Here is an 11,535-nt window from a genome sequence, read left to right on the forward strand (position 1 = left end):
CAGATGGCCCCCTGCGACTGTGCCTGTCTTAGGTTGTTCCTCCCTTGAGGAATCTTACCCGTCTCTGGCTAACCAGTCATCTTCCGGGGCCATACAGGGAAATGTTAAGTTGGTAAGTGAGAGAGAAGCCTTATTGTTTGAAAAGGTTAGCTTTTTACTTCTTTGCATATTTATGCCCTGTGGCTTCTATGCCCAGCATTTGTCTTGAGGTGTCTTTACCACTTGGAAGAATTATGATGCTCGGTAAATTCGACATGTGGCACGAGTTCTATTTAAAGGTTGTGATTCGGTACGAAGAAGAAAAGCTATAGAAGTAGCAGGCAGAAGAAAACCTGGGAAGATTGATAATTTCTTTGACATATCTTCTTGTAGAGTAACTTCAGCATGGATAGGTTTTAAACTACTAATTAAATTGTGCACACACATTAACATAATAGGAATATAGTTACCTAACCAAAGCATACCTGTAATTACCAGCCATCTCCAGTGAAACCAAGAAAACCAGTTAGGCACCTTAGGCATTTGTGAAAACTTATCTATGATATGGTGGATATTGTCCGACTGAACTTAAACAGTCTGAGAGAATTCAGATAAACTAGAACACCCCATTCCTGGGGACTGTTCATATCCCATATGTTCTTTTAACGATAAATAGTCTGTGGTTGTAAGATTTTGGAGTGCTACAATTTGCACTTCTCCTAATTCTTGGTTGAGTTCCAACAGTATAGATCCAGTCCAATTTTTTGTTTTACTGTATGCACAGGCCAGCTTAGATATATCCTTCATCATTCCCATGGCAAGTCCAGGAACTGGTGGGGTGAGTGCATCTACACCTGTGACAGTGCATGGATCTTTGTTGGAGTTTTTTTTTTGCTGATCATCTTCTGTCATGAGTCTTCCCGAGAGTGCTGATGTTGGAAGTTCTTTTTCATATCGTATCTTGGTTCATTTTCTGGGTAGCCAAATTAGGCTTTGATCCTCTGTATAAACACAAACAGACCCTTTGCCTACACTTTTATATGCCCTTTATATCATTGTGTAGAACTCATTAGAGGTCACCACATAAGAACTGCTTTTTTTTTTTTTTTTAATCATTAATCTACACTTACATGATGAATACTTTGTTTACTAGGCTCTCCCCTATACCAGGTCCCCCCTATATACTCCTTTATAGTCACTGTCCATCAGCGTAGCAAACTGTTATAGAATCACTACTTGTCTTCTCTGTGTTGTACAGCCCTCCCCTTTCTCCCACCCTGCTATGGATGCTAATCTTAATACCCCTCTTTTTCTGCCCCCCCTTATACCTCCCTACCCACCCAACCTCCCTAGTCCCTTTCCCTTTGGTACCTGTTAGTCCATTCTTGAGTTCTGTGATTCTGTTGCTGTTTCGTTCCTTCAGTTTTTCCTTTGTTCTTATATTCCACAGATAAGTGAAATCATTTGGTATTTCTCTTTCTCCGCTTGGCTTGTTTCACTGAGCATAATACCCTCCAGCTCCATCCATGTTGCTGCAAATGGTTGGATTTTCCCTTTTCTTATGGCTGAATAGTATTCCATTGTGTATATGTACCACATCTTCTTTATCCATTCATCTATCGATGGACATTTAGGTTGCTTCCAATTCTTGGCTATTGTAAATAGTGCTGCGATAAACATAGGGGTACATTGGTCTTTCTCATACTTGATTGCTGCATTCTTAGGGTAAATTCCTAGGAGTGCAATTCCTAGATCAAATGGTATGTCTGTTTTGAGCATTTTGATGTACCTCCACATTGCTTTCCACAGTGGTTGAAGAAGTTTACATTCCCACCAGCAGTGTAGGAGGGTTCCCCTTTCTCCACAGCCTCGCCAACATTTGTTGTTGTTTGTCTTTTGGATGGCAGCCATCCTTACTGGTGTGAGGTGATACCTCATTGTAGTTTTAATTTGCATTTCTCTGATAATTAGCGATGTGGAGCATCTTTTCATGTGTCTGTTGGCCATCTGTATTTCTTTTTTGGAGAACCGTCTGTTCAGTTCCTCTGCCCATTTTTTAATTGGGTTATTTGTTTTTTGTTTGTTGAGGCGTGTGAGCTCTTTATATATTCTGGACGTCAAGCCTTTATCGGATGTGTCATTTTCAAATATATTCTCCCATACTGTAGGGATCCTTTTTGTTCTATTGATGGTGTCTTTTGCTGTACAGAAGCTTTTCAGTTTAATATAGTCCCACTTGTTCATTTTTGCTGTTGTTTTCCTTGCCCGGGGAGATATGTTCAAGAAGAGGTCACTCATGTTTATGTCTAAGAGGTTTTTGCCTATGTTTTCTTCCAAGAGTTTAATGGTTTCGTGACTTACATTCAGGTCTTTGATCCATTTTGAGTTCACTTTTGTATATGGGGTTAGACAATGGTCCAGTTTCATTCTCCTACATGTAGCTGTCCAGTTTTGCCAGCACCACCTGTTGAAGAGACTGTCATTTCGCCATTGTATGTCCATGGCTCCTTTATCAAATATTAATTGACCATATATGTCTGGATTAATGTCTGGATTCTCTAGTCTGTTCCATTAATCTGTGGCTCTGCTCTTGTGCCAGTACCAAATTGTCTTGATTACTATGGCTTTATAGTAGAGCTTGAAGTTGGGGAGTGAGATCCCCCCTACTATATTCTTCTTTCTCAGGATTTCTTTGGCTATTCGGGGTCTTTGGTGTTTCCATATGAATTTTTGAATTATTTGTTCCAGTTCATTGAAGAATGTCGCTGGTAGTTTCATAGGGATTGCAACAAATCTGTATATTGCTTTGGGCAGGATGGCCATTTTGACGATACTAATTCTTCCTAGCCACGAGCATGGGATGAGTTTCCATCTGTTAGTGTCCCCTTTAATTTCTCTTAAGAGTGACTTGTAGTTTTCAGAGTATAAGTCTTTCACTTCTTTGGTTAGGTTTATTCCTAGGTATTTTATTTTTTTTGATGCAATTGTGAATGGAGTTGTTTTCCTGATTTCTCTTTCTGTTGGTTCATTGGTGGTGTATAGGAAAGCCACAGATTTCTGTGTGTTGATTTTGTATCCTGCAACTTTGCTGTATTCTGATATCAGTTCTAGTAGTTCTGGGGTGGAGTCTTTAGGGTTTTTTATGTACAGTATCATGTCATCTGCAAATAGTGACAGTTTAACTTCTTCTTTACCAATCTGGATTCCTTGTATTTCTTTGTTTTGTCTGATTGCCATGGCTAGGACCTCCAGTACTATGTTAAATAACAGTGGAGAGAGTGGGCATCCCTGTCTAGTTCCCGATCTCAGAGGAAACGCTTTCAGCTTCTCGCTGTTCAATATAATGTTGGCTGTGGGTTTATCATAGATGGCCTTTATTATGTTGAGGTACTTGCCCTCTATTCCCATTTTGCTGAGAGTTTTTAACATGAATGGATGTTGAACTTTGTCAAATGCTTTTTCAGCATCTATGGAGATGATCATGTGGTTTTTGTCTTTCTTTTTGTTGATGTGGTGGATGATATTGATGGACTTTCGAATGTTGTACCATCCTTGCTTCCCTGGGATGAATCCCACTTGGTCATGGTGTATGATCCTTTTGATGTATTTTTGAATTCGGTTTGCTAATATTTTGTTGAGTATTTTTGCATCTACGTTCATCAGGGATATTGGTCTGTAGTTTTCTTCTTTGTTGGGGTCTTTGCCTGGTTTTGGTATTAGGGTGATGTTAGCTTCATAGAATGAGTTTGGTAGTATCCCCTCCTCTTCTATTTCTTGGAAAACTTTAAGGAGAATGGGTGTTATGTCTTCCCTGTATGTCTGATAAAATTCCGAGGTAAATCCATCTGGCCCAGGGGTTTTGTTCTTTGGTAGTTTTTTGATTACCGCTTCAATTTCATTGCTGGTAATTGGTCTGTTTAGATGTTCTGTTTCTTTTTGGGTCAGTCTTGGAAGGTTTTATTTTTCTAGGAAGTTGTCCATTTCTCCTAGGTTTCCCAGCTTGTTAGCATATAGGTTTTCATAGTATTCTCTAAAAATTCTTTGTATTTATGCTGGGTCCGTCGTGATTTTTCCTTTCTCATTTCTGATACTGTTGATTTGTGTTGACTCTCTTTTCCTCTTAATAAGTCTGGCTAGAGGCTTATCTATTTTGTTTATTTTCTCGAAGAACCAGCTCTTGGTTTCATTGATTTTTGCTATTGTTTTATTCTTCTCAATTTTATTTATTTCTTCTCTGATCTTTATTATGTCCCTCCTTCTGCTGACCTTAGGCCTCATTTGTTCTTCTTTATCCAATTTCGATAGTTGTGACATTAGACCGTTCATTTGGGATTGCTCTTCCTTTTATAAATATGCTTGGATTGCTATATACTTTCCTCTTAAGACTGCTTTTGCTGTGTCCCACAGAAGTTGGGGCTTAGTGTTGTTGTTGTCATTTGTTTCCATATATTGCTGGATCTCCATTTTTATTTGGTCATTGATCCATTGATTATTTAGGAGCGTGTTGTTTAGCCTCCATGTGTTTGTGAGCCTTTTTGCTTTCTTTGAACAGTTTATTTCTAGTTTAATGCCTTTGTGGTCTGAAAAGTTGGTTGGTAGGGTTTCAATCTTTTGTAATTTACTGAGGCTCTTTTTGTGTCCTAGTATGTGGTCTATTCTGGGGAATGTTCCATGTGCACTTGAGAAGAATGTGTATCCTGTTGCTTTTGGATGTAGAGTTCTGTAGATGTCTATTAGGTCCATCTGTTCTAGTGTGTTGTTCAGTGCCTCTGTGTCCTTACTTATTTTCTGTCTGGTGGATCTGTCCTTTGGAGTGAGTGGTGTGTTGAAGTCTCCTAGAATGAATGCATTACATTCTATTTCCTCCTTTAGTTCTATTAATATTTGTTTCAGGTATGTTGGTGCTCCTGTATTGGGTGCATATATATTTATAATGGTTATATCCTCTTGATGGACTGAGCCCTTTATCATTATGTAATGTCCTTCTTTGTCTTTTGTTACTTTCTTTATTTTGAAGTCTGTTTTATCTGATACCAGAATTGCAACACCTGCTTTCTTCTCTCTGTTGTTTGCTTGAAATATCTTTTTCCATCCCTTGACTTTAAGTCTGTGCGCGTCTTTGGGTTTGAGGTGAGTCTCTTGTAAGCAGCATATGGATGGATCTTGCTTTTTTATCCATTCTATTACTCTTTGTCTTTTGATTGGTGCATTCAGTCCATTTACATTTAGGGTGATTATTGAAAGGTATGAATTTATTGCCATTGCAGGCTTTAAGTTTGTGGTTACCAAAGGTTTAGGGTTAGCTTCTTTACTATCTTACTGTCTAACTTAACTCGCTTGTTGAGCTATTATAAACACAGTCTGATGATTCTTTATTTCTCTCCCTTCTTATTCCTCCTCCTCCCTTTTTCATATGTTGGGTGTTTTGTTGTGTGTTCTTTTTAGGAGTGCTCCCATCTAGAGCAGTCCCTGTAGGATGCCCTGTAGAGGTGGTTTGTGGGAGGCAAATTCCCTCAACTTTTGCTTGTCTGGGAATTGTTTAATCCCTCCTTCATATTTAAATGATATTCGTGCTGGATACAGTAGTCTTGGTTCGAGGCCCTTCTGTTTCATTGCATTAAGTATATCATGCCATTCTCTTCTGGCCTGTAGGGTTTCTGTTGAGAAGTCTGGTGATAGCCTGATGGGTTTTCCTTTGTAGGTAACCTTTTTTTTCTCTCTGGCTGCCTTTAATACTCTGTCCTTGTCTTTGATCTTTGCCATTTTAATTATTATGTGTCTTGGTGTTGCCCTCCATGGATCCCTTGTCATGGGAGTTCTGTGTACCTCTGTGGTCTGAGAAGCCATTTCTTACCCTAGTTTGGGGACGTTTTCGGCAATTATTTCTTCAAAGACACTTTCTATCCCTTTATCTGTCCTCTCCTTCTGGTATTCCTATAATGCCTATATTATTCCTTTTTGAATGGTCACTCTGCTCTTTTAAAATTCTTTCATTCCTGGAGATCCTTTTATCTCTCTCTGCACCAGCTTCTCTGCGTTCCTGTTCTCTGTTTTCTAGTCCATCAATGGTCTCTTGCATCTCGGCCATTCTGTTTTGAAGTCCTTCCAGAGATTTTTTTATTTCTGTATTCTCCTTCCTTAGTTTTTGCATATTTCTCTGCAAGTCCATCAGCATGGTTATGACTTTTGTTTTGAATTATTTTTCAGGATGACTGGCTAAATCTGTCTCCCCAGGTTCCTTCTCAGGGGAAGATGTAGCAGATGCTGAAGCTGTCTGGGTTACTCTTGTCTGGATCATATTTTTTTGCCTTTTCATGTTGACAGGTGCTATTGACTGTCAGCTGGGAGGGTCAAAATTTTCACTTGCTACTGGCCTTTCTTTACTGGGACAACTGCGACCCCTAGTGGCTTGTGTTGGGTAATTGCGTGTAGAGTGGGTCTTTGTGTCTTGCCTGGCGGGAAGGGAGAAATTTCCCTTTCTGTGGGCGGAATTTGTCTCAGGCTGCTTCTCTGCTTTCGCAGCGCCCGGTGGGGTAATGGATGGGGGAGCTGCTTGACTGTTTGCCTCCATGAGGGGTCTCAGAGCTGTTGCCCAGGGGGTTAGTGCACCCGGTTTTCCCTGTAATTTCCAGCTGCTGTACTGTGACCTGGGTTGTTTCCATCAAGCTGTTAAGTCCCTGTCCCTTTAAGACTTTCAAAAAGCCCCCGCTTTTCTTTGTCACAGGGGCATCAGCTTCGGCACCCGCTCAGAGGTCTTACTCCCTGTTCCCCTAGTATCCAGGGCCCTCTGCCCATGCACTGTGTCTGTGCTCTGCTGGGGGTGGCTTGGGCTGGGTGTTCAGCAGTCCTGGGCTCCGTCTCCCTCCCGCTCTGCCTATTCTTCTCCCGCCGGGAGCTGGGGGGAGGGGCGCTCGGGTCCCGCCGGGCCGGGGCTTGTATCTTATCCCTTTCACCAGTCGCTGGGTTCTCGCTGGTGTAGCTTCCGTCTGGCCACTGTCCTGCGTCTTCTGGTCTCTCTTTTAGGGCTACTTGTGTTTGTTGTATTTTCAAAAGTATATATGTTTTTGGGAGGAGATTCCCACTGTCCTACTCACGCCGCCATGTTGGCTCCCCCACCCACTGCCCTTGCCTTCTTAATAGGCATCAACTATCCTTTTTGTGGAAATATCTTCTAATTGTGTCCCTAATAGGATCGCTGAACTAAGTTTATGATTTCAAAGTGAAATGCTCAAGATCAAATAAGTACAATATGTTTTCAGTTATATAAAACTTAGTTCAGTCCGATTTCCAAGACCTTATGTTCCTAGAAACACTTTTGTTTCTGCATAATTGCAGTAGATGATGCTGTAAGATGTTTGTATTTAAGAGCTGAAGATACATAGCAGTTTGACACTGCTGTTATCTAATGCAGATGCTCTAAATGAAAGATACCATTTAGAAATAAGTGAACATCTAAAGAAAAAGAAAAGAAGAAATATAAGTTGTACATTCAAAAGGAAATGTAGGTTAAACAATGACTAACTATACTGGATATCACTCCTACATCAGCAATAATTATTTATTGTTTTTAAATGAAGATAATGATAGTGAATTGCCAGGCTGACTGAGATCTAAGGATAGTATATGAGGAACATCTTGGCAAGAGAAGATCCTAAAATATCTGTTATCCTTTTTATGATGCTTATTATTTTGTGATGATTATTTCACTAATTACTTTCTGCACAGTTTCTTTAAAGAAATAGATTTTATTTTATTATTTAAATGTATTTGATATACAATCTTTATTGGTTTCAAGCATACAACACAGTGGTTCAACAGTTACCCACATTATTAAGTCCTAATCCCAACTAATGTAATGTAGTTACTATCTGTCAACATAGGAAGATGTTACAGAATCATTGTCTATATTCTCCATGCTGTACTACTATCCCTGCAACCAACTTATATATATATACATTATTTATATATATTATTCTCAATTATATGATTGAGAATTTTTGTACCCCTTCATCCCCCTCACCCTTCCCACCCTCCATACCCATCCACCCTGGCCCCTCCCCCATGATAACCACCAGTCTATTCTCAGTGTCTCTAAGTCTACTGCTAAATGTGTTCATTTTGTTTTGTTTTGTTTTTAGATTCCATAAATAAGTAAAATAATATGGTATCTGTCTTTCTCCGCCTGGCTTATTTTACTTAGTATAAGGCCCTCTAGGTCCACCCATGTTGTCACAAATGGCAGATTTCTTCCTCATGACTAAGTAATATTCCATTGTAGGTACCACATCTTTATCCATTCATCTATTGATGGATGATATCTTCCATATCTTGGCTATTGTAAATAATGCTGTAATATACATAGGGTGCATACAATCTTTTTGAATTAGTGTTTTTGTTTTCTTTGAGTAGATGCTTAGAAGTGGAATTACTGAGTTGTATGGTGTTTCTACTTTTAGTTTTTTGAAAAACCTCCATACTGTTTCCCATAGTGGCTGCACCAATTTACATTCCCACCAACAGTATAGGAGGGTTCCCTTTTCTCTGCATCTCACATCTCACAACACTCATTATTTCTTGTCATTTTGATACTAACTGTTCTGACTGGTGTGAGGTGATGTCTCATTGTGGTTTTGATTTGCATTCCCTGATGCTTGGTGATGTTGAACATCTTTTCGTGTATCTGGTGGCCATGAGATACAGCCACCTTGAAACATGGTTTGGCAGTTTCTTTTAAAGTTAGGCATTAGGAGTGGGGCACAACAATTTTACTTTTAAGTATTTACTCCAAAGAAATGAAACATATTTCTACACAAAGACAGCTACCTGAATTATTATAGCAGCTTTATTTAGTAGACCTGGACTAGAAACACCCCAAATATCCATCAGCTGGTAAATAGATAAACTGTGGCATAGCCATACCATGGAATGACACTCAGCACTAGACGGGAATGAACCACTGATAGCTGTATCACCATGAATACATTTCAAATGCATATGCTGAGTGAAAGGAGCTGGACAAGTAGGACTGTACTGTCTGCTTCCATGGATATCATGTTCTAGGAAATGCACAGCTTACAGTGACAGAAAGTGGATCAGTGGTTTCCTGGGGCTGGGGTGGGCAGAGGATAGGACTGGCTATCAAGGATGTGAGAGTATTTTGGGGGGGTGGTTATGGAAATATTCTGTATCATATTTGTGATGCTGGTTAAATGAGGTATACATTTACCACAGTTCATTTATATGCTTGAAATTAGTTAATTGTTCTCATATATATATGTATATTACAGCTCAATAAAGCTGACTTCAAAAAGAAACCAAAGACAAATATCTCATTATTATTCACTAGATGTTTCAATGAATTTACTCTCATTCTCATTTTTTTGTTTGCTAAATCAATGACTTCTTATAGTAAAATTTGTCCAATTTTGATTTCTTTATAAAACTGTTTGCATTCCCCTATATATTTTAGAATTACCTTGTTCACTTCCAACACCCCACCCCACCAGCAAATAAAAGCCCTCTGAGATTCTGAATGGAATTACATTGAATGCAGACATCAGTTTGTCAGAACGTCTATCTCCAAACATACCATAAATGTATTTAGACCAGACATAATGAAATGGGCTATTTTTGGTAGAATCACCTAAATAGTTTGGGTAAAATCAAAGCACATCTTCAGCCAGTAACAGCATCCTGTGTATCCTAGGTAGAACAACTAAGAGCACTTTCCTGGGGGCTGGCTGTGCAGTTAAAGAGAGTGCAATTTGATTCTATTTTCTGAGTATCATTACATTCTCATTTTTAAGCTCCTTTCTCAAAATAGTTCTCTTCTTGCATTATTTAATTTTGTTTTTCCAACTGTCTTTGGGACAATGTTTGAGATACATTTGACGAGAAAATAGTAATACAGTATCGTGTTGTTAACACTCTAGAAGATCCCATCCTGGGGACAGGATTGGCTGCCCATCAGGCTGAAGGTGGTGTGGCTTTCCCAGTGCATGCCCCCATGTCATCTTCATCCTCACAGACATTCTCTGTCAGGGGCCTAACTGGTGAACCCTCTTTTTGGGCACTGCATGAAAGGCTTTGAGGACCTTTCCCACTTCTGTACAATTCTAGGTAAATCCTGTAAGACACAAAGAATAATCCTGACTTTGAAAATGCCTGAGTTTGTTCTTCAGTAGAAGGTGGATGTTAAAAACACAGCAGTTCTCTGATTGTAGGGGGCTCTTCAAGGTTTCGCAGGGAAAGGTCTAGACACACACACTGAGAAATAGGTCAGTTGGGGCGGGCCTGAGTTTTCTCCCTTGCCCTGTGGCTCTGTGCTCACACACAGGTGCTCCCAACTGTCTTCTGAGATCAGGGGAAGGAAGGCTTGCATCAGACCTCAAGTACTGCTGGTGCTAACTTGTCTGGGGAGGAGAGAACATATTGGGATAGGGAGGTAAGCTGAGAACTGAAGCATGTGTTAAAAACAAAGTTCATCCAAGGAAATTTGAAGATCTAATTGTTTTTATTAAGTGATTCATGAATCAGGCAGCACCCCCTCTAGCAATTAGAGATGCTCCAAGGAGTTGTGCATAATGGAAGGTTTTTATGGGAAGGAGGATGGAGAAAGTTAGCAAAAAAAGAAGGGATTGTGTCACACAGAGTCACTTTCCCTTAGGTGGAAAAATAGGGGACCTTATAATACAGATCACTTTATTTTCTTTTAGGGAAGATGGAGAAGGTTCATGTGACACATTATCTTATCAATGATGCTGACAAGAAAGTTCCTGATGGACTGCACTTCTGTGGGAGTTTGAAACTGTAATTGGATTTAATTGTTAAGCCCGTGTTTGGTTACTTAGCCTAGTACAAGTGACACCATATTGAGCCTGTGTATTTCTTTCTAACACAGGAATATAAGTCCCATGTAAGTAAGTATGATAACTGTGGACTATCCAACTCACCCAGTAGGTGTCACTATATGAATGAGTGCCTATATGTTTTCATCACTGAATAAGATTTCATGATTATTATATCCTCAGTTGTTTCTTTGCCTAAGCCTTTCTTCTCAAGACACACATTATAACAAATATTTACCTTCTTACTAGAAAATTCTTCTTTTTATAAATATTCAATTTTTTATTCAGCAACCTTCTCTAGGATCATCTGTATCTTGGAAACTTAGTGACTGGCCAGCAGAAAATAAAGTATTTTATTCTGAATTACTATGACACCTCACTGAGTTGTCATACCTACTTTCCTCTGCTTACCTCAGATGTGGATCTCTCCTGCTAATTCTCCAATCACCATCACGCCCCACACACCATAGCAACATTTGAAGTAATCACTATACATATACATTCTAGTAGTAGAGGTTTATATACCTATTTAGAATTGCCTATCAGTGGTGAAGTCTAGCATAAAAACTTAAAAAAAAGTAAACACCACCACCACCAAAACGAGAATACACCTTCACCTTAGTTTTCCTTTCAGGTACATACTTTGCTTGGGTTTTATCTATTGCTTTGGTTCAAGGTATATGTTGATCACTAATCTATTAAATGCAAC

At 39.4% G+C, this 11,535-nt stretch overlaps 1 protein-coding gene across 1 annotated transcript in view; it reads left to right on the forward strand.

Annotated features, from left to right (window-relative positions):
- The window catches only part of LOC118910076 (V-type proton ATPase subunit H-like), a 119,644-nt gene extending 108,486 nt beyond the window's left edge, over positions 1–11,158 (forward strand). The window contains exon 7 of the mRNA XM_057498089.1: positions 10,695–11,158. Within this exon, the coding sequence (XP_057354072.1) occupies positions 10,695–10,718 (24 nt within the window). The 3' untranslated portion in view covers positions 10,719–11,158. The remainder of the gene's footprint in view (positions 1–10,694) is intronic.
- Positions 11,159–11,535: the final 377 nt, after the last annotated feature.

Source organism: Manis pentadactyla, chromosome 3, assembly GCF_030020395.1.
Source record: "Manis pentadactyla isolate mManPen7 chromosome 3, mManPen7.hap1, whole genome shotgun sequence".
Taxonomy (NCBI): Eukaryota; Metazoa; Chordata; class Mammalia; order Pholidota; family Manidae; genus Manis; species Manis pentadactyla.